The sequence below is a fragment of the Oryza glaberrima genome, chromosome 4 (assembly GCF_000147395.1).
Source record: "Oryza glaberrima chromosome 4, OglaRS2, whole genome shotgun sequence".
Classification (NCBI taxonomy): Eukaryota; Viridiplantae; Streptophyta; class Magnoliopsida; order Poales; family Poaceae; genus Oryza; species Oryza glaberrima.
The window spans coordinates 11,902,794-11,926,463 of record NC_068329.1 but is presented as its reverse complement, the minus strand read 5'-3'; the positions used below and the strand labels follow the sequence as shown (position 1 = coordinate 11,926,463).

The 23,670-nt window shown below is 40.9% G+C and overlaps 2 protein-coding genes, 1 long non-coding RNA gene and 1 pseudogene across 3 annotated transcripts; 2 read left to right on the top strand and 2 right to left on the bottom strand.

Moving 5' to 3' along the window:
* Positions 1-1,074: 1,074 nt before the first annotated feature.
* On the bottom strand, positions 1,075-2,237 carry LOC127772117 (23 kDa jasmonate-induced protein-like). Its single transcript, XM_052298103.1, has 2 exons — positions 1,741-2,237; positions 1,075-1,490 (listed from the first exon to the last, which is right to left on the bottom strand). The coding sequence occupies exons 1-2, from the start codon at positions 2,188-2,190 to the stop codon at positions 1,308-1,310; spliced, it is 633 nt and encodes a 210-aa protein (XP_052154063.1). The 5' UTR covers positions 2,191-2,237; the 3' UTR covers positions 1,075-1,307.
* Positions 2,238-2,710: 473 nt separating this feature from the next.
* LOC127772219 (23 kDa jasmonate-induced protein-like) lies at positions 2,711-3,897 on the top strand. The gene is made up of 2 exons (XM_052298229.1): positions 2,711-3,195; positions 3,468-3,897. Exons 1-2 carry the CDS (start codon positions 2,740-2,742, stop codon positions 3,666-3,668), a joined length of 657 nt encoding a protein of 218 aa, XP_052154189.1. The 5' UTR covers positions 2,711-2,739; the 3' UTR covers positions 3,669-3,897.
* A 13,317-nt stretch (positions 3,898-17,214) lies between these two features.
* On the top strand, positions 17,215-18,964 carry LOC127771139 (uncharacterized). The gene is made up of 3 exons (XR_008017092.1): positions 17,215-17,473; positions 17,562-17,671; positions 18,718-18,964. It is a non-coding gene; the product is annotated as an uncharacterized LOC127771139 (long non-coding RNA).
* On the bottom strand, positions 18,479-23,320 carry LOC127771138 (wall-associated receptor kinase 1-like; annotated as a pseudogene).
* Between the last annotated feature and the right edge of the window lie 350 nt (positions 23,321-23,670).

The following is a 23,670-nucleotide window of genomic DNA, read 5'->3' as shown; positions in this document are numbered from 1 at the left end:
CGTATTTTAACTTAAATAACCATTTACTTAGAAGGCATTGGTTTTGAATATCTATGTTATAAAACCCAAGTCCACCCTATTCTTTTGGTTGACAGATGACATCTCATCTTGTAAGTCTATATTTTTTTTCTTAAGTTTATCCGTTGCCAAAAGAAAATTGATCTATAATAATGAATCTTTTGAAGCACTCCTCTAAGAATATCAAACAAAAAAAATCATAAACATAATTAGACTTATTAATACAAAGTTAAATAAACCAATCTTCTACCCACATACATATGTTTACCTTTCCAGCTACTTAGGCTTTTCTCAATTCTTTCCCGTAACAATTTCCAATTCTTGTTAGTCAGCTTCCTAAATGTATTGGAAAACCAAGATAATTAACCAGAAAAGATATATCCCTAACAATACCCAAACAAAATAGAATATTGTTCTTCACTATCTTAAGCTTGTCCTTAGCAGAATATTTCATTTTTCTGAAAAGAGAGCTCTTCAAAAACACAAAGTATTAGGTTCATATTCTTAGTTTTCTCAAAGTCATGATCCATAAAAAACAATGTATCATCTAGATGTTGCAGAATAGATAAACCATCATCAATCAAATGTGGCACTACTCCAGCAATTTGTTCATCCTCCTTTGAACGCTTGATTAGGATAGCTAACATGTCTATGATAATATTAGAAACTAGATGATGCCCCATGCTTTTCTACGGGATATATGTTAGATATTGGAGAAATGATAAAATGATTTGGATTGAAATATTATGAAAATGATTTGAGAATGATGATTTAGCATATGTCTGTTTAGTTTTAGAATGAAATAAATTGTAGACATAATTACTATATGCTTGCATGTTAAGCTTATGTGCTTAATGGGTTAATGTGGCATGCTTGTATGTAGGTTTTAGGAGTGCTAATAAATACTATGCTTGCATGTTGTGCTTTAGGTGTTTAGTGAGCATTAGCTTTATAGAAAGAAGAAATTGAAGATAAAGGATCACCTTGCTTTAAACCTTTTTTTTAAAAAAAAAGGTTCTTTAAGTAGTAAAGATAAGGATGTAAATACTGATATTTTTGCTTTAATGCTGCAAATTACATGGCTGAACGCATTTATTATAATATGTAATAAAACGAGAGCTGGTGTACATGATCGATTCACACGATCGATAGTAACAGCTACATTATTTGGCGAAAGAGAAGAACATTACATCCATTGACTGGCTGATACAGCAATAGAATGTAGCGGGCCTGCCCCGTGCAACAGGAGCGAATGCCATGCAAGTATGTGGTCGATCTTGTTTTTCTTTTCATTGACTGAAATGGATTTTGATGGTCGCCGTGAAGACGGGGCTGTCACCGGTAGCAGTACTGGCATCTATCTTGAACCCGTCCGAGTCGGCATTGCATGTGTAAGCTGCGTTATTCACCTTGTCGTACAACTTCTCCCAGTCACCTAGGAAGCTGTCCACACCTCCAACAGCGCAGTAGGCCTGCCATTAACAAAGAGAAACATATATACGTTTATATATTTATTAATATTCTCGTTTTCTACCGCGACAGCCGAAACCAGATAATGGATATTAAATCCGGCCTCTACATCTGATACGATGTAGATGAACACGAAGAATACTAGCATGAATCTTGGAGATAATTGGAAAATAGCGAGGAAAAATCGACTGCGAAATGGCGACACAATTTTAATTAGCAATGGCGCCGAAGAATAATTTGATATGAATATACCTTGTTCCGGTAGAAAGAGCTCCATGGCGTGCTCCAGGCGACGAGCAGGTCGCGCTCGACGCCGTCGGCGTTGGTGCCACGGTACACGACGGCGGCCTCGGAGCCCGAGGAGTCGCCGGACTTGTGGACGTGGTGGAACGCCGCCCACTGGCCGTTGCCGATCTCGGTGGGGTACGGGGTGCGGCCGATGAAGCCCCACCAGTCGTGGTCGGCGACGTGGCGGAGGGTGGCGCCGGTGGCGTTGTAGACGAGGCACAGCGTCGACTCGCCGTTGCCGTACCAGTCCTTGACGCCCTGCACGTAGCTGGCCGCCTTCTTGTCCTTGCCGTCCTCGTTCACCAGGTTCATGGCCTCCCGTGCACGGTCCTCCTGCCTCTTGGCCTTCCCCACGTACCTCTCCATCTCGTCCAGCTTGTAGTTGTCCACCACATCGCCGAAGCAGTTCGCCATCTCTCGATCGATCGATCTATTAGTATACGGTCGATCTAGCTAATCCAGCTCGATCTGCTAGCTTAATTATGTGTACATGATCCAACTCAACTCCCCCCTCTTATATAGTAGTACTAGTAGTACTCTATCCCCAAGAGGACGATCTCTGTCTAGCTAGTGTCTATACTAGCTAGGAACTCCCACATTAACGGGAAAATCTAGGTTGAGAGTTCGTGTTAAATTAGTTGTGGCGTGATAAGCAATATAGCTTAAACAATAACAGGCTCACTAATTGATGTTATCTTTGTAGTATCAGCAGGTCTGTGAGATCCTATCTATGATCACGTGATTCATGTAAGCTGAGACTATATACCTAACATGCGTATGATTTCTCCTTAATTCATTAACGTACGTAAGAGTTCACACAGAGAGCTAGTCCACTTAATTAGTGATTAAACAGAAGAGGTGAGCACTAGCTAGCAATCCAGTACTATAAATACATTGGGATATTAAGCATAACAGATCATCGATCCTAGCTAGCTAGCTTTACAAAGCAACTAAGTATCAAGCATGAGCACATTCGGCGTGCCCATCACGGACGAGACGCTGGAGGCGATGTCGCGGTACGCCGGGAAGAGCATCAGCCAGGTGGACCGCGCGCGGGAGGCGATGCGCCTCATCCACGCCGAGGGCAAGAACCTGGACGCGCTGCAGCACGCGGTGGGGCTCAAGGCCTCCTACGGCGACGGCGCCTCCGCCATGGTGCTCGTCTACAACGCCACCGGCGCCGCGCTGGAGCTCGTCGACGGGGAGGGCGGGACGATGGACTGGTACGGCTACGTCTACCACGAGCAGCCGCCGGCGTCGTTCCAGAACGGCCAGTGGCTGGCGTTCCTCCACGCCCACCCGACGGCGCAGTCGATCGGCTGCGAGGCGGCGCGCGTCTTCCGCGGCCGCGACGTCGACGGCCAGGTCCGGGACTTCATGGTCGCATGGTCCCTTCCTTGGAGCGCCACGCAGAACTCTGTAAGTACTGCACCACCAGCAAGTATGACCACTCATCGTCGCAACATGCCAACATTAATAATTGTTGATATTGCAATAAAACACTGGTAAAAACTTGTTCTAATCAAATATTATAATATGTCCAAAATAACAATTACTTCTAACCTGAGGGAGTAATTAACTAACTAAATAAGGTCAACCGAGCTTAATAAGCAGGGGGTTTTATTTTATATAGACCAATAATCTAAATCTTAAAAGAGAATTGAATTAAAGCTTTTCTTTTCTTGTCGCAGGCTTACACCGAGGTACGTGAGAAAGATCACTTCCCAAATTACTGGGGTTACATCAAAGAAGAGAAACTGGAGAAGGCCGGCAAAATCTGCACAGACCAAACCGACAAGAACTGTGCATCAACCGTCAGCGTTGGTGGCTGCACCTCCAGCGAATTCATCGCGGTTCTGCAGCACAAGTTTGGCCCTCTCCCGGAGGAGTGACAAGGGAAACAGAAATATAATAATAATCATCGTCTGCATGCATGGAGTCACGATAATGTTGTTAACTTTCAAGAATTCTGTGTATGATCGATCAAGTATCTTTTTTTTATTATCTCTTAATAATTCGTGCATGCACGCAAGTACGTGTGCATAGTACATCTATTTAAGAGACTTTGGTTTCTCAGTTATGGATGTAACAATTAGTTTTCAGCAAATAAAAAGGGACATTTATCTATCAGAATAAATAATGGTGACTCCTTTCAAAAAAAATAATGGTGATATTCATACGAGTCCATGGCCTCGCCGTCATCCTCTTTCTGCATGTCTACGCTACATTGTAGTCGCCACGGTTACATTGTGGTGCCCCTCTCTCTATTTAAGAGAGATGTCGGGTTACAGAGTTTGACTCTGACTCCACCCCCTAACACCTATTACTACTCCAAGTCCAACTGTAATCAAATAACCAAATAGTACTAGTATATTCGATACCAATTCTAACAATTTCGATCCATATCATCAATACAGGGACACACGCAACATGGCAAGAAATGAATCAAGAAGGTTCAACATCCTCAACACCTGTGCAGATGTACGAGGCTGGTTGGAAGCCAACTGGGGATGCACCCGGATGGACCCAAGCTCCACACCACAGCATCGGAGGCTCGGTTTGAGAAAGTGCCAGCGAGAGCTGATGGCGGGCGCCTCATGGCATACACTAGGGGAACATGAACACTTATTCCCCCAGATCAAGCGGTATGCCTCCGTCCCCCAACGAGTGGCGCTCAAGTTCCTCTCGTTGGGACTTAGGAGAAATCACTAGGAGGATGGACACCCGTGATATACAAACGGGAGAGATCCAATACAACCTCGAAGGACACATAGCACAGACGCAAGAATGGCAACTGAATGCTTATGCTCAGTTCACCAACATCAACATCCTGATGTAATGTTAATATTTCTTAACAACATTACTAGAAATATAATTCCCAGCAATGGTGCAGAAATATACAGAGTTCATCTATAAGCACAGAGATATACCATTGTAGCATTTCACCCGAGAGTAATTCAAGGATATCGTATTTGTTTAATCCCGTGGGAAGATTATAATAGAAAGAACCGTACTAATAATTTATATATGACTTGTAATAACCAAAGTCTAGGCAGGGGTTAATATAATTCAAGGGTAGAGTGACACTAAGCAGAAGCATTTATACTCTCATTCATAATTATCTAGGCAAGTGGGAAGAAAATAGAAAGAGCCTATTCCTATACTTCTAGTATACATACAAATTATACATACATCCTATTTATATAATTACTTAGCTAATACCCTCTTTTCGATGCCCTCATGGTGCTTTGAGAAGCCATCCCCGATTGCCGAGTTTCTTACGACAATCCGTCATGACCATCCAACCGGGGCTAAATACGGAGGAGTACCCTCCCCAGGAAATTAACTTAGGACTATATACACGCTCGGAGGAATACCCGTACTGAGCTGTCACCATCAGTGGCCCACCTCGCTTGCGCGGCATATAACCACAAATAATGATATCCAGTAATCTAAACACCACGCTTAAATTACCAAATACTACTCTAAATCATTGTAATGACATAGAGTCATCGTATACACGATCATTATACCCACACTATTGCATCTCCCAGATAAGCTAGCATCATAATAAATATTACTCGGATATATAATAAAGCTAATATTTATATACTCGGAAAATAGTACAATACCAAAATAGTACAAAGAAGAGTATTCTAAATAATGTACAAGTCTTACAAAAGAAGGAAAAGCTACTAAAGCTATACCCGAATTCTTCCGAAGACTTCGAGGACTAAAGATTCTATTCTATTTCTATTCCACTATACTCTAGAGCCTACACTAAACTTGAAAGATAAATGAAGCTTCTTGCTTAAGGTGTGTGAAAAAATACAGAGAAACTGCTTCTTTTATAGCCTTCTACTGACGGTTGTAACGGTTGGAATGATTGGAAATACCCTCCAACCGCCATTGGGGTAATCTACGCTGTCGAGGCGAAGCCCTGATCAAACGGCTGCAAGAACCAGGCGCCGCCTCTCCTCGTCATGCGCCGGTTCCTCCCGTGCCGCTCTTCTCGTCCCATCGCGCGCCGGCTCCTCCCACCGCATCCTCCTGGCTCCTGCGCCGCCGCCTTTCACCGCATCCGCTCGCGTCGCCGCCTTCCATCGCATCCGCTCGCGTCGCCGCCTCCTCTCACTGTAGACACCGCCGCCGCCTCACATCTGATCTGCCGGAGCAGCCGCTTGTAGACACATCCGCTGCCGCCACTGACTTCCCCAGTGCAGACATCAGGTGAGCCCCTTACTCTTCTCCCCGTCGCTGCTCGTGTGGATGAGGAAGCTTATGTTTTGCTGCCATCCCTCCATGCAAGATCCGCTGGCAATTACTTCTCTGTTCGGTCACCTCTGTCCGGACACCGGGTCTTCTCCAACAAGAACCACGAGGAGCATCTTCTGCTACATCATCTAGGTATGTCAAACACCATCCTTCTTCTGAACTCCATCAACGATTCAAGATGGCACATGCATGCTTGTCAATTATCAGCATTACAGACAATTAGCTTCAAGATACATTTGTGACGTGTCTAAGGTCTAAAGTTGCGGCTGTTAAGTGTTAATCCACCCAACAAGCATCCTAATTTAACCCAACCTGAAGCTTTTATACCCAGCAAAACACTAAACTAACCTACCCTTATAATTTCACACTATTAATTAGGCTAGTTTTGGCTAACATTGCTATCTTCAGCTTTCAACGCAAGCCCTGCAGTGTAGTAAGTAGCTCACACGAATTTTCAGAGCATGTTGTCTTACCTGGTTTTCTTGTATTGACAGGGTTGATATACATGAGATTGGGTGCTTTTGTGAGGTATGTTCTGCGTAAAGTTTCTATTGTTTATGTCTTGCCTAAATTAACTGTTCTTGAGTTTCGATAATGTTCTGTTAAACAGTGCTCAGATTTATATAGTACTAAGTTTTACTATTGTCATTGGGTGCTCAGATTTGCTCTGCATTAGTTCTAGAGAATGGCACATATGCATTCGTAATAGAGAATGACATGTGTTTGTTCAGAGTCATTAGCTGAAATTGACAGCAAGTATATTCCAGTCAGTTAGCATAGAATCTGATATTGTTCTGATTTTGTTTCTGTTTTGTTTTTTTTCCTTTAATTCTGGTAGTTTGAGTGTCTATCAACTGCTTTGGCCATTGGATCTGTTAATACAACACGTGTTCCACGAAATCTGAAGATGATTGTTGATTCCCATGACCCTGTAATTCTGTAAAGGATGCCATCATTTTTAGGAATTTAGGATGCCCCTTGTGAAATGCGTCCTTCACTGTGGAAATGGATCAGAGAAATATCACATCTTCCTCTTAACAGCTTCCCAGAAATATGCAATTCTTTTGGTTTTAAAAACAACAAGAGTAGGAACATCAATTCCATCTATACACTCTAAATGTGCTTGTGTTTCTTGCCCACTGACTGCATTACTGCAGTGTATATGTTGGGGACCTGCTGAAATTGAGCTCAATTCTGAATTGTGAAATTCTGAAATTATGGTTCAGGTTGCTGAAATTTAGCTAGAAAATTCAGTCTCAGATCATGTGCATGTTTGGGAGTATCAGTTCTCTAAAACTGAAATTTTTTACTTTGATGAAGAGTACAACTGTAGATTGTGCCATTTTTCCTTTCAATGTGCATTTTTTGATTAATTCGTAGACCAACACCAGATCTTTAGAAGTGTATAAATAGAGAAATCATGCAGTTGATGTTATTCCCGCAATTAGACACTTTTTAGGTGCTTGTCATGCTTCAGAGTTTCAGTCTTGGAACTGAAATTTTCTACTTCTATTAATCAAGAGTGTACTGTGTCGAAGAAAAAAATTCTTGATTTAGGATAATGTGAGATTGATACTGTAGTGTTTAGTTCTTGTGAACTTTGAAAATTGTAGGATCTCTTCTGGAGATTGATATTTTGGATATATGAATTGTCTATTGGCCTGTAGTTTCTATTAACCTGTATAGTTTCTGTTGACTGCTGCTAGTTAAGCTATTTCAGTAGGGGTTAAACATGTGGTTTACAAACTATTGGTTATAGAAGTAGCTATTATATGTTGTTGTTCTGCTGTCAGTGACACAATATTCTCATTGTGTAGATAATACATCAACTGTGTATGGCATAGACTGACCTGTATAGTGAGAATGATGTAACCTGATTATCATATGAAGATAATGCATTATTTTCCTTTTGCAGGTAACGGAGGAGGTACTAATACCCTTGCAATAACGCGCTTCTACTATTGTGATGTACCTGAGAAATGTGCAATTAATTTGGGGAATTTCTAGCAACCAAGATTAGCTTTTAGATATTAATGATTTAGCTTCAGTTTACGTCGTTTTGTTTTGTACAATTTAATCCCTGCTACTTGTTACTGTAATAGCTATCTACGTGTGTGTCTATAATCTCAATGTGCACTAATCTTAAGTCTGAATTGACATGCTTTCTAGACTATTGTGCAACCAATCTTAGTTAGTTTACCATTTTCGTAATTTTTTCTTTCCTTCCCAGAATTTTTAGATTTTTCTGGGTGGTGTTTTGAATTTCTGCAACTTTATGCGCCGCATATTAAAATCTTTTGTAATGGTGAAACCTTCGTCCCTAGTCCAAACAAACCAATCCCACCAACCCCTACCTGTCCAAACAAATCTAATGCTAATCCCATGGTGATAGGGATTGATGAGGGGATTGGGTGGCGGGAGGGTATTCACCAAATCCCCCCCTTGGGTGAATCTCCCTGGGGAAATTCCCCCCTTGTTCATGAGATCATGCATTCATGCTAGCTGATCATAATAGGGACTGCAAGTTCGGCAGTTGGGACTTGGGACTGTGGACTGTTTTCCATCGTTGGATCAAGACAATCAACGGTCCAAACAGATGCTACAGTAGTTTTAAAAGTAACTGCTACAACACATGCTACAGGAACACGCTTTGTACTGTTTTCTGTGAACAGTATTTAGGAAAGATCTGGGACACCAATTTCTGATCCAATGGTGGTTATAGGACTGCTTAAGTTGCAGTAGCTATAGCTACTGCAGGTGATCCCAATCCGATTATTTGATCACACTGAGTCACAAAAATATTCATACTGTGAGTTGCCTCCGCGCGATGCTGCATATGTATGGGCACTACTACATAATGTATTTTTCCGTGCGGAGGTCCCGCCCATCTGCACCTGGATGTCTAAAAAATCAATTTTTTCGCCTACGGGCGGCCCATCCGCTCGGGATAATCGATTATCCCGTGCGGTCAAATTATACCATCCGCACGGAAAGAAAAAAATGAAAAAAAATAAAATCAAAAAAATGTCGTCGTCGTCACCATGGTCGTGCAGCCGCTGCTCCCCGTTGCCGCGTCTCGTGGTTGCCGTCATCCTCGTCGCCGCTGTCGTCCTGCCACCGCTGCTCCCGTTGCCGTCGCCGTCATCGCACTGCCACTGCTCCCGTTGTCGTCGTAGGGGGCGAATTCAATCGTAGGGGGGAAGAATGTAATGCCCCGAATTTCGAATTAGTATATTTCGGGGAATATTATAGCAAACACACAAAAATTCAACTTTTAAACCGTTGTTCGAATAGGCGATCAGGAACAGCGGATACGTAGAGCTCGCCGAGTAGTGCAAAATAGACTATAAGTTTATAGAAATCGGAGTCCGAACGAAGTCCCCGGGATTGAAACGATGTGGGCTGTTGATTTCCTTTCTAGTCTCTATATAACCACGAAAAAAAACGAAAAAAAGAAAAAGAAAAAAAAGGGGGATCGCTCCTGCAGCCAACCCTAGCGGCCGCCATGCCTTCCGTCCTGCGCTCTTGCCGCTGCCGCTGTCTTTGCGCCGCCGCCATGGCCATAGCCGGAGGCCGCAGTCATCGTCATTCATCACAACCGATGTTTCTTTTCCGTTTTCCTTCTTCCCGATGAGTTCCTGCTGCTGCTCCTTCTGTCGTTGCCGATCTGCTGTTGCTGCTGCGGCTGCTGCCGATCTGCTGTTGCTGCTGCTCCCTTGCTGCTGCTGCTAACCTTTTTCCTTGCTGCTGCTGCTGCTCCTCCTCCTCACGCGTGGCCCTGCTGCTGTTGTGTCAAGCAGCCTGAAGACCCAGATGCTACTGGCGATGGTGAGCTTATAACTGAAGCAGAAGAGCAGATGGAGCAGATGGCTGAGAAGCTGCCCGTGCCGGACGATGAACAAGGCGCAGCTGTGACCAGGCGTACAACAAGGCCCACTAAACTGAACAATAAGTACTTTGGGCCATATTGGGCCATGTAAATGACTAAGTCTAGTTGAGATAGCTGGCAACAGCTGGCAGTAGCGTAATCAAAGACGAATGGTTGGTGAATTGTATATAAGGAGAATACTCTGTGATGAAGAACTCAGGCTTGGCAACTCGGCGGTGATGGCGGCGGCTCAGCCCTGTTGGGTTGAGAAGTAATACCAATAGTTGCCTGAATCTATTGTGAGTGTGTGAGTGTGAGAAGTGTTCATCCAATTCGAGCTGTTAACATGTTGCTGCTGCATGATCAGAGAGAAGGGTACAGAGAGATTGTATAGGAGGAAGAAGGAAAGGAAAAGGCAAAGCAACGTTGAGGAATTTCATCGATTTCGCAAATTAGGGAATTTGTCGCAAGGTAGTGTTGCTCCCCTGCAATAGGCAGCTTCTCTTTAGTCCCTAGAAGTGTAAGATTCAAATAGAAATTAATTTGATAGCTACTCGTGCCACAATTTTTGAGGTGCTTGAATATAGGCTGAAACCGTATTTTCAATTCTGGTGTTAAACCATCCGGATTCAGATTAGTTGTCCTACATAAAATTTGTAGTCATCGTTGATATCTTTCTAACACCGCAGGTTTTGCTTGATTCCAATAAGCGGTTTAGGAGAAACAACAGAAACAGTACTGCTGACCGGGTCCGGAAATCAGGACAGCAATTTGTTTTCCTTAATCTGGGATTTCCAGAGGCATAATCTGATTTTTCGCCCAACATGAAAGTTGTAGACAATTTTATCTAGATGTCCAAAATTGTATTATTTGCTAGATTCCATTAGACGGTTTGCGAGTTACAAAAAAAACAGTAAGGAAACTGCTATAGGTTATACAATACAAATCGATAAAAAGTTTATATGTTCTAGGTTATCGATTTTAGTAGATATCCCTTGTAACTATTATAGTTGGATATAGTGGTTTATGCGTAGTTTTGCTCCACATGTGTGGAGGGTTCCAACGTTGGAGGAGTTGAGTCGGAGTATCGAAGGAGTTAAGGCAAGTACAAGACGGACTTATGTGATGGACGAACTGAGTTGTTTTGTTTGGTTTTACTTGCATAATTATTATTTAATTGCTTGATATTATTGATCGTATGGCTCTGATGTTGTGCTACTTAATCATGTTTCAATCCATATTTGAATTTATGATGTTATTCATGTTTCATTATTCCGGATGTTTCTGTTTACATTATTCAAGAACCATGCGTAGCCATGGGAGTGCAATTTGGGTCTTTATTCATGATCCTTGAGAAACGCTAATCACGCTTGCTCGGCTTATCGGTAATGCTAAGAGGATATTCATACCTGCCCGGGAGGGAACTACTATCTTTTGACTTCTTTATTTTAGAATAAAGTAAATCCAACCTTTCATATTGGTTTCTTATTGCATTAAACCTGTGTATGTTTTACTAGTTCAATATTGTAGTTGCTGAGTATTCTTTACTCACTCCTGTGTTTAATTTGGTTTTTAGGTACCTAATGACATTGATCAGCATGGGATGGGAGTAGCACCCTTGAACTACGCATTATTATTGCACACTATTGAAATTTAGTTTTAGACTATGTTTCTGCTTAGCGTAAGTTTTGCATAGAACTTGTAAATGCCATTTAAAGTTCTGGTCCTTATTTTCATGTGGAATTTATGGAGCTAGGATGGGTTGGATTTGTGTGGTTTATATCGTTATTAAGTTATCTTATAACTACCTGTCGTGGATGCTCGTATTTTTAGGGGAGACTCTACCGAAATTTCTAATAATTTTGGGAGTTAGTGGTTTTTGAGGCTCCGTTTGGCTAATGGGAAATGCTCATTGGGAAATGGAAATGATATACTGGTAGTGTGAGGTGGGAGATTATTTGAAGGAAAGTTATATCCCTTGTTTGGTTTGATGGATGGGAAATGGAAGTTTCTAGAAAAATGACCAAAATACCCCTCCCTATAATAAGTGGTACTACTATATAACATTCAAAATGCAGTCAACGATCACATAATACATACATGCAACACATGATGGCATTGATATCTTACAGAGCCCACCATTACTTACATACAAAATAAAATTACACCAAAATATCAAGCATGGCCAAATTTCATAAGCACGAACAACATTCGCAACCATTAATTTCCTGTGGTTCTGTGTATCAGCAAAAGGGTGATGGACTAGGAGTAAGATTCACATACTATGTTGTGCTATTAACCACCTGATGAACAAACTCTCCTTTCAACTTATCTGGAGTGCCAAAGAAGAGCTTCAACGTGGATTCATTTGTCCCAATAATACGTGCTGCCTTCACTATTTCAGCATGAGTGAAACCAGGAAGGGCACACAGGACATCAAACAATTGTGACCTCATTGTTTCAACCTCCTTTTCACGGTCAAGTGCTTCCTTTTCAGCATCTGCAAGGCTTTGAAATGATTTTGAGACAGTTGCGAACGCTGACTCAACATGATCTTCTTCTACAAACATCCTCTTACGACCACCTCCTGGTTTAGTTCCACTTGAATGGTTGCCACTATGAGATAGTCCCTGAGATTCATCGCTGCTATGGTTGTAACCACTGGTTGCATCTTCACAAATTTCAATGTAGTCTCCAGGACCTTTAGCACTTTCTCCATTAGCTAAGTCACTAGCATAAATCTCACTGAGTTTATCAAAATTTGGGAAGGGCTTCATATAAAGAGCAGCACAACCTCGACTCTGTGGAAAAAAAAAATGTTTTGTCCTTACTGCATTAGTCTAACATGATATGAAACAAAATATACATTTGCATGTACAAAACGAAAAATCAAAGAGAGAATGCAAACTATGTACTAACAAGTAATTATTGATTATAATCTGACTTAAAATGACAAAATAACTAACATAATTAGCATTGACAGCATGATAAAATAACTAACATAGTTACTATTCGTAAGAAATCATGGCATTAGATATCATTACAAAAGTAAATAGGCAACAACAGACATATAACAAGAGGTTTGGATAGATTATTCACCTTTGCCCAGCCCAGGAACTGATCTCTGTCACCAACAACCATTTTGTTCTCATCATCCCAGCCAAATCCACTCCCAAATTGTTGAATCTCTATAATGGCAGAAAGCATCTTCTTAAGTGCCTTAATTTTAGACTGTATGTGGGGATCAGCTTTGATCTTGGAATTAGGTAGCCTCTTAGCAAGCTCCTTCTCAATGTGTAAAAGGTACCCAAACTTGTGACCTGTATCCACCTTCCAACCAGTCTCATTCATTTCAAGGAGAATAACAACTAGTACATTCTCCTCTTCAGCTGTCCAGATCCTCTTATCTCTCTTAACCTGAGGACTCATAGATCTCTTCTTGTTTCCCTTTTTATTCCTTCCAATCTTGGTATTCTACGCATTAAAAGATTATAATACAAAAAACATGAAAAAATTGTGGAGCTGCGAAATAAATATTATAATACATTACCCAAATTACATGTCCATGGTTCCATGCAAATGAAAGGGAAAATACAGCATGGGCACTAACACACTTTAAAAGGACATATGGCAATAATTACCATGCTAGCTAATACAGTTAGGACAAACAGCACAACAAAAGACATAGCATTACAAATTTCAGAGTTACTTTTTCTGTTTTTGTTTCTTTGCATTCCAAATTTGAGATACAAGGTCATCCCTAAACCGCGACCACTCAGCCGATGATTCAGTGCAATCAATTACATCATGGTCGTTGCCTTCGATGATCGTACTAGCATCCAGTTCAGCCTCAAATGGATCTGAGTCCATCTGTTGTCTTATGAGATTGTGAAGATAGCAGCAAGCAAGAATTATACCAACTTGAGTATCTATAGGGTAGTATGATCCATTCCTAATGATGCCCCAACGTTTCTTTAGCAATCCAAATGCCCTTTCAATGGTATTTCTTGCTGATGAGTGCTTCATGTTGAACATTTCCTCCTGTTTTTTTGGTGGGTTCTTCCATTTTCTTAGATGATAACGTTGTCCTCTATATGGTGCAAGAAATCCCTCACAGTTCTTGTACCCAGCATCCACAAGGTAATAATAACCTACGTTTGACAGGTTATATTTTGGAATTACAAAAATAATGCATACTTGATCAAAATGTACAACCTACAGTTTTCCAAACTCCTTACCATGGGGTACCCTAAGGCCATTTGGTCTCGATAATGCGTCACGAAGTACCCGCCCATCAGCAGCTGATCCCTCCCAACCAGCTAAGACATAGATAAATTGCATGTCTGGTGTGCAAACACCAAAAACATTTGTGGCAATGAAATTCTTCCTTGAACGGTACCGTGGTTTATGAACGGTTGGCACTGTTACTTTTATATAGGTACCATCTAGTGCACCTAAGCAGCCCTACATATGAAAGGTACTGTAAGTCCATTTACGAAAAAGACAATTTATGTAAAGATTTTGGTTATTTTGGTTATTCATTAAGTTATCTTAAACCATTTCCACCTTTTAATCGTACAATTTTCTTCGATTGGTGCAGGAGTTCTAAGCAAAATTGTTGAAAGCTTTAGAACTGCACGTAGAACCTTATTAAAATGGCGACTTATAGTCTCCAGGGACCGCTGATAATCAAACCTCATGGATCGACTTTTCTCATCATATGCTAATATGTGTAGAAATATAGCAACCATCTCTTCAACAGTAACATTCCTAGTATCCCTTAATCCTCCAATATCCTTGACCAATGAACATAGAATCAAAAAACAGCGCCTATCCATCCGAAGTTGTTGCATACAAAGGATGTCACTTTCATATATTAACTGATTCAAGCTTCTAGTTCGACTAGCTGGGTCATACCTACAAGGTTCTCTGATAAACCTAGAATAACGCTTTTTTATTTGTACCATCCAGTACAGCAAAACAATCTGGAGTGCCATTATAATTTTCAGCCTACGTTGTCTCCTTTGACGGCGGAATACTTCGATATCTCTATTAGGTGGAGGGCGAGCCATGTCTGTCATGTAGGAATATATAAATTTTCAAAAGTGTTGATATTGGATGTATTCTAAGACAACAATATTGAAAACCAAAAGACAAATAACATATAAAATGCACACAGTACATGAGCAAGCAAGCACTCGACAATAAAATAAAAGCAGCAACCACCATATCTAGCCGAATGCACATCTGTAGTTAAAAATGTAAAACTATATAGAAAAACATATGTAGTACCTCATCAGAATAGGTACATTTGATGGCTTCATTGAGCATTGGATTTTCAGAAATATTATGCTGCTTATGCTGGATGTAAACTTCAAGAAAGTTACAGTACTTTCCATGCTCCATCATTCGAGAAATTGATGCATCATCTATGAGTTGATCTATACCATTATCAAGACAGCATCCAGGAATGGCAAAAAATAATTTGTCACCATCCTTGTAGCCTACATCCTTAGCCATCTGTACTAAACGAGAGTACTCCATTTCATCCTTATCGATATCTCGGAAAATTTTAATTTTTCCTCCATCATAAGTTAAAACACCTTCTTTTAAAAAAACACCCCCATGGTGCATCAAGATGCTGACACACCGTCCATCCATTTGCTGTGCATGTAGGTTATCCAAATGTTAGACAACTAATGATACAATCATACAGAAGGACCCATGGGAACACATACATGCATATATGAGTACTTATTCTACAGTTCCACATTCAATGTTATGAAACTCATATGACATCCCTATATAAATTCTTTTCAGCCCTATAGACGGATCGGAGGTTGAAGCCAATTGAAGTCGTAACAAAAAAGAAAAGTTTTTTTTTACTGAAGGAAAAAATGGATTTATTGATGTCCTGTCCAAGGAAATGGGTGAAAAGAAGTTTTACAATCCTCACAAGAAGGGGGGAAATGCTTAAAGAAAAATAAATGGATTTATTGATGCCCTGTCCCCAACGAAATAAGTTGCTCAGGAATCCAGCCATGAATCCCAACGTACGGACAAACTCACAAAACCAAACTTGTTAACTTTTATAATTCAAAAATTACATTTTGTTCCACCATCCAAGGGGTGAACGTCCCCTGCTCAGAACATGAGCTAGCCGAACATTCATACTGGTCTAGGCAACTTGCATCCATCAAAGCAGCCAGATCCAAATCCAAATGAAAAACGCAAGTTAAAAAAACTGAAGAAAGGATGACAAAGAAATGTGCCTAACGATCCGTGGTCTTGGTCCCTCACCACCTTCGGGACCCTTCGTCCCACGCGAGGATCTCGGTGGATTGCTGCCAGCTGCTTACACCGAAGAGCAGCCTCAGATAGCCTCAGATCTGATGATGCTATGAGCTGGGTAGATGAAACAACATATTATAGAAGGGTCACAGTGGCGAGGGCATTTTAGTAATTTCGCATAGCAACATATCCACTCCTCAATCCAGCAGGATTGCATATCCCATCCCAACCTACCCAAACAAGGGAAATACCAAAACTGGAAATAATATCCATTTCCCACCCTCTTTATCCCATTTTCCAAACACAGCGTGAGTGTATTTTGGTGTGGCACTGTAGGTAGGTGGCTACCTGGGGTGTTACACCGTCGTCCTCGTCGCCGCTGTCGTCTCGCCACCGCTGCTCCCGTTGTCGTCGCTGTCATTGCACTGCCACCGCTCCCGTCATCCTCGCCGCGCAGCCGCTCGTGGTCACCGTCGTCCTTGTCGTCACCATTGTTGCGCCGCCACTGCTCCCGTCATCATCGCCGTCGTTGTGCAGCCGCTCGTGGTTGCCGTCGTCCTCGTCGTCACCATTGTTTCCATTTATGTTGGATAAAAAATCAAAAGAATTGATGGATGAAAATTGTATTACGTAGAGATGTGGTTCAAAAACTATTTATTGGTTTTTACGAATATATTATAACAAACATTTAAATTGTTGGGAGAATTGTGTCGTGCCAAAATCTATATAATCTATAATCTATAGTGGCAGAGCCACCTCTAAGGCAGGTTGCCACTACCCATAGAAGTCGACATCTATAAAAAAAACTAATCGATAATCGAAAACACTATTAGTTGTTCGGGCTTGACGACGCCACTAACTCCACCACTGATACTCCGTAAATCGAATCGACTATATTCTATAAAATGATTTTTTTTAAAAAAATATCTCATTTGGTCAATGGCGTTTTATCACTGTTCCTTTATTTCTTTAAAGAAATTGTTCACATTAAACAAACTTGTTTTTTTTTTCTTCACACGGACTTACCCATCACCCGTTCGTCCGCCGGAAAATTCCCCTCGTCTCTTCCATGTTCCATCACCGCCAGGCGCTAGCCTTTCACCTGCAAGATCTCCAGGTAGACCACAGCCCGCCGGATTCTTGCGAGCAGCTTCCCATCGCCCTGCCTTGATCTGTGCTGGCCTGCGTCCCATCCCCGTGCTGCCGCGCGCGATTCCTCCTGGCCTGGGGCTGGATTTGTGGATACTTTGTACAGGTGTTGAGGTGGATTCTTCTCCACTAATTATTTTTTGGTTTCTCCTTGTCTAATTACTTCTTTTTACAGTTTCCTTTCTTCCCTCTGCTCTTGTAGGGTTGCAGTTGCAGATTTGATTATTTCCAGATCGAGGACGGATGGTTGCGGCCAATGCCACCGTCATGGATAGGGTTCCTTCTGTGTGGGATCGGCCATTTTGCATCAAGGTATGCTGATCCTCTCCTGATTAATTGTTCATCCACTATATGGGCTTGTTTGGTTCACAGCCCAAATTAACCATACCAAAAGAAATTGTCAATGCAATGCAATGGTCATGTATCTGTTTTGGTACCAATATTTTGGCAAGGACAAACAATACAAATTTTTGCCACAAACCAAACGCCCGTGCATTGCCAAAAGAAATGGCCAGGTTCAAAATGGCATATAGTTATTGATCTCAGATGGCACCTAATAGTCACATAGAGAGTGCTCGCTGATTTACATTTTCAGCTTTAGTAACCATATAATGTTTCAAATCATGGAAAAGGTAGAGGACAATGAGAAGATTGCTAGAGGTAGAAAGTGTCTGACCTTGATGGAGCCTGTAGATAGCAGTTGCAGAACTAGATAAGTAGGGTTACCCTGACTCTTCCGTTGAATTTATATAGTACTTTTAGTACTAGTATTTTCCAACCATTTCTCAGCTAGATACATACATCACTCAATTTTTCCATTGGGACAAAACTTTTGTAACAAATATGATAGATATGCATCTCTCCCAAAAGGAAGCACATGCATGTAGTAATCAAATGCAATATCATTATAACTGTATAGGTACATTAGTGTGAATGATACTCTGGAAAAATGAGATAAGGATACTTTCTTGGGATGTTATTTAATAAATATGGTAGACCGCATTCCTTGAGTAGTAGATGTCCACGTTTAAGGCCTGTTAAGAATTGGAAAAAATTCAATCCTTTCTTCACACAACTCATTGTGAATTTCAGAGTAATTATAAACCGGCTCTTAGGGACTTAGCATGGCAGCCCAACAGATGAAATGAACTCTTGCTCCAAGCTATAGCATTTGAGGCTATTTCGAGACTCAGAATTAGCACTGTTACCCAAGTTAACAGCCACTTGCTCGCAACTAGCTTCAGACCTTCTCGGTAGCAACTGTTGCAGCTCTTCATCGTTTTCTGGAGTAGCATGGCATGAGTTCAACTTTTTTGTTCGCAAGAACTGTAAAGTCATTTCAACTTGCTTCATTGTAGGCCTATCTTCACTTCGGAGCATCAAGCACTTCTCTGCAAGAGAAGCAACACTGTTTATCTCATCCTCAGTAGCTTCCTCATGAACGTAGGCTGCAACTATCTCTTTGATTGGCTTTACCTTCAGCTCCCAAAGGAAGTAATTGGACAAGTTCTGCTTTGATCCTGATACTGTTGTAAAAATAGGTTCTCTTCTGAGTAGTAGTTCCAAGTACCACACCAAAACTATATACATCACTCTTCTCATTCAGCTGCCCAGTATGGTAATACTCTGGATCTAAGTAGCCAAATGTACCCTGTACATTTGTAACTACGTGAGTCTGGTCAATTGGAACCAATCTTGAAGCACCAAAGTCTGATACTTTAGCTGTGTAGTTCGCATCTAGGAGTATATTAGAGGACTTGACATCACGATGGAAGACTGATACTGAAGCTGCCGAATGGAGATAACAGAGGGCTCCTGCAGCTTCCACTGCAATTCTTAGACAGTCATCCCATGACAAAGAGAAATCACTGCTTGAGCCAGAATGCAGAACACCAAATAATGACCCATTGGGAATAAAGTCATATACCAACAGCGGGACCTCGGTTTCTAGACAACATCCAAATAATTTTACTATATTTCGGTGATTTATTTGAGAGAGAATAGCAACCTCATTGATAAATTGGCTGATCTCACCTTCTTCAATGTGTTTAGACCTTTTTATTGCAACTACGCGTTGATCAGATAAAATACCTTTGTACACCATACCATGCCCTCCACGACCAAGGATACGTGTAGAATCAAAGTTGTTTGTTGCTTTCTCTAGCTCCTCTAAAGAGAAAATCTTTGTCTTGTCAGTTGCATTTTGATCCGACAATATTAGTTGTTCTAGGAGAAGACCTTGGTTCTTTTGGAAATGCTTCCGACGTAGTTGCTTTTGGATGTCCCTTTTCCATCTACGGCAGATAAATGTTGCACTTAAGCTGACAAGTAGAATGCCAAAACCAACACTAAGCCCAATAATGATACCTGTAATATGCAGTATGCCCCTTAATTGGCCATGAATTATCTGATTCATATTCATTGTGAAATTAACATGTGCATAGAACTCACCTAGCAGAATATTTTGCTTTCTTATTGAAGTGCACTTCATTTCTATAGTATCATACTGTGTTTTATAAGGACAATCAGTGCAATAGTAGTTTCCTATGGTATTATGGCATACTCCTTTACAGATGCCCGGGGTGTTGCACTCATCAATATCTGCAACCACAACTCAGTAAGATGAGACAGACATTCGTAACAGGATACAGCTGCTTTGGAGACATATTTCTTACTAGGCTCTCCTAGAAGACCTCACCTTAATTTTAGGAGGTGAAAAACATAGAGATTCTCACTTTAATCTAAAAAGAAAAAGATCTTTATAATAGGTTGAATCCAAGTATACACATTGTTTGCTTGCGTTTGGAATCCTGACAGCAAAGAACATTGTTTGCTTGCGTTTGGACTCCAGTAGGATTAGAAACAATTAGTATTTATTAAATGAATACATGCAACAATGGAAACAGATTATGTAGACCAAAATGGTGTTTTACTGGAAGCCCAGCTCATGCCCCTAAAATCGCTCCAGTTTTTTTTTTTTTAAAAAAATAATGGAAAAATAGCTACAGCTTTTAAGCCCCGTAGGTGAAGGCATTTTACTTAACATGATTAAGGTATGTGCATGTTCCTTAAAGTTGGAAATACTGATAGAAATAAAACTTCAAAATTCAAGTATATCATGTAGGTGATATTTAGTACTACTAGTAATGGAGGAGCATGGGTTGATGACTAGTAAAAACAATCCTAGATTACCTCAAGAGAGTAATGAGTTCCCTAATTGGAGCGCAGGGGAAAAATCACACTTTTTTTAGTTCAACCGAACTTTTGATAAAATGATGGACAGAATGTAGTTTTGTTTGTTTGTTGCTGGAAAATATGGACAAAAAAAAAAGATGTTCTGCTTTTAGGTGGGAACAGAATCTTAGAGGCAGATAATTGTATAAAATGAACATCTAGGCAATGCTATGAACTACAATTTGTAAAATGCAGAGGGATGTGTGCTACAAGATTTCATAGTATTCATGGGCTCGTAAGAATCGGAATTTCTCTCGGTATTTTTCTACAACGATTATGCATGCGAATTAAAATGCTGAATATATTTTTCTAGAAAATAGCTCTGTTTCCAGAATAAGATTTTAATGTATAAGTTATTAGAAAACATATTAATTTTAAGCAAGAATATAGCCAAGCTAGGAACCTCTATGGCTTTGGCCTCACTTAGGTGCTCCTCTGCTTCGAAGTACTGGTCAGTACTTTGTAACATACATCCAAATAGTATACCAAAAACTGTTATAATCATGATCCAGCATAAAAGCATGAAATTCGTGATTTTTTTTCTGTACCAGTACCACTATTGAAGTCACATTAAATTTTTTTAAATAATTATATCCATTCTTAGTGTTATAAGCGTTCAAATGTTTGTTATAGTGAGTTAAATGTAAATAATGGAGTTTGTGTGAGAGAGAGTACCTTCACAGCCATTTTGCACATCTGGATTTCCTTGAAAGCCAGGCAAACATTTGCATCTATAACCAATGTAACCATCTGTAGAGTTTACCCCCAAGCATGTGCTATTGATGCTAACACATGCATATCTGGAGTAGTTCTGCTTTGCCTCTTGGCACGTTAGATTGGCAACAGCCCATCGCACAGACGATGATTCGCCAGATCCAATATAGAGATCTGGTTGCTTAGGCACATAGACTTTAAATTCCTCCTGCTCATAATTAGATGTATATCTAATGCCCACAAGACCCTCACTGATATTTATGTATGTCACCTGATGCTCATCATCAAATTGGAGGCTAGAGGATGTTGCACTTGTGCAGTTAAGCTGAAATAGCTTCCTTGCAAAGCATCCTTCTTCTAACCCAAAAGGAAATGGAACACTGATGTTCCCACACGATCGGGAGCAGTTTGCCTTCTGCTGAGCTGGAATATATCCTACTTTATATGATAAGATGTTTGTAAGTAAGTTTACTCGAATAGATAAATTCCTAGTTCTTTCACTTAATTAAAATATGGTTATTGTTGATATGACAAAGTTATGCATATATATCTGAGTACAGATTTTCCAAGCATGAGTGTTGCTATACTTAAGATTTGGATTTCACTCCTGTGCAGTGAGTACTTCACCAATCATGTTGTACTACATGATTGGTGAAGTACAAATCATATATGTACATCATGTTGTACTACATATATGTACTAATTAGAAAAAAGATAGTACAAGTTATTTATATTTTTTATGTATAGCATATATGTACTAATTTTGCACAAGTTTTTTGTTAGTACATGTTTTAACTTGCTCTAAATATATAAATGCTGTCAGCAGTGTTGTGTACAGGAGGACATTTCGAAATAGGTATAGCTACATCCATGTTTAACTGAAACTTTTCGTTTAGTTTTAAAGAATAGAAGTTTATTCATGCATATAGTTTTTTTTTCTCACACAGCTGCATATATATAGTTTCCATAGCGGGGTGAATTACCGTTATCACGCTGGCAACCATTGGGTATGTATGGGTTTCCCCAATATCCACTATCACATCCACAGAGGTAACCAAGATCAGGTAATCCATAGCTCTCTCACAGCACTTGCTTTTGCTGCTGGCGCAGGCATAGTTGGTCCTATTATCCCTTGTGCTGGCGCATGTTGGTTGATCGACGATACTCCACGACAGGCTAGCATAGATAGTTGTTATGTTGATTCTGTCCCATAAAGAGCTTCTGTTTGTTTGTGCCTCGAGCCCACCTTTGCTGTGTTGGACAAATTTGAACTAGAATGCACTGAGAGTAGCCTCAAATAACTCGATGGTACAGCACCCTGTACCATTGCAGTTCTGCCTGGCCACCTTTTCCGTGATTTCTTCGTTGGGGCAAGTAACTGTACAGAGCCTCACAGCGCTATTTCTGTCTTGATCAAGCAGGTATATATCAAAGTCACAGCCAGTAATGTTTAGCAAGGCATTATCAAGAGTAAAAGATCTCCCTGGGGCTTTCCAGGACATGTTATAATCTTTGGTACCTGGACTTACTGGGATTCATGGGAAAAATCAACGATGACATACATAAATAGGTAGTTTGAGGTGCTACCGTATACAATAGCATCAATATCTTCGATAACCTCTGTCCCACCCTGCAGGAAGAGCCTAGGTGGTTGTGCGGTGTTGTCACAGGTGAGATTGAAGTCTGGGTTCCTGAAGCAGCCAGAACCAATGCCGAATGGGTAGTCGAAGCTCAGGTTGCCGCAGCTCCGTGGGCAGCCTTCCAGAGTGGCCGCAGAAGGAAGAATGGTGCTGTTGATACCTTGATTTCCTGGCACGCTGGATGATCTCACAGTTGGATTCACTGCAGAAAACAAGACGAATAGGAGCAGAGGAACCACTGAACTGAAGGGGCTCATGTCGATCATCTTTATAGTGCTTAGCATTGTTGCCCTAGAGAAGTTTCAGAGCTTGAGCTGTGAAAATATGTGGGAGAACCGGAGAAGCATTGCAAATGAGTACAATGGGTTTTCATCCATATCTAGGTCATGGTCTTGCTGCTTTATAAGCATCTGGAGTCTGGACAGGGCCACAGGGGCCACTGGGAAATGTAAAAGTCAGTGATTGTCAATACTGCAAGAAAATTGTCAAGGTTTACTGCAAGACTACTTACAGCGATGAGGGTTGGTATCAGGTATGTCACTTCAATCAGTTCCACTATTAATTTTACATGTGAACCAAAACTTTGCTCTCTCTTTCCACCTGGCTTCCATTCTTTCAATCACCATCGTTGACTGACTGGGCAATATATGGCTCTATATTGGAAGCATCTTCTCACCTTTATTCAACATTAAAGTAGCCAATTGCAGCTAGTAATTGATTCCT

Excerpts from the sequence above, each read along its gene's own strand:
- LOC127772117 (XM_052298103.1), bottom strand. The coding sequence starts at position 2,190 with ATGGCGAACTGCTTCGGCGATGTGGTGGACAACTACAAGCTGGACGAG. Across the intron at positions 1,491-1,740 it reads GCTCTTTCTACCGGAACAAG|GCCTACTGCGCTGTTGGAGG; the intron begins GTATATTCATAT and ends TGTTAATGGCAG.
- LOC127772219 (XM_052298229.1), top strand. The coding sequence starts at position 2,740 with ATGAGCACATTCGGCGTGCCCATCACGGACGAGACGCTGGAGGCGATG. Across the intron at positions 3,196-3,467 it reads GGAGCGCCACGCAGAACTCT|GCTTACACCGAGGTACGTGA; the intron begins GTAAGTACTGCA and ends TTCTTGTCGCAG.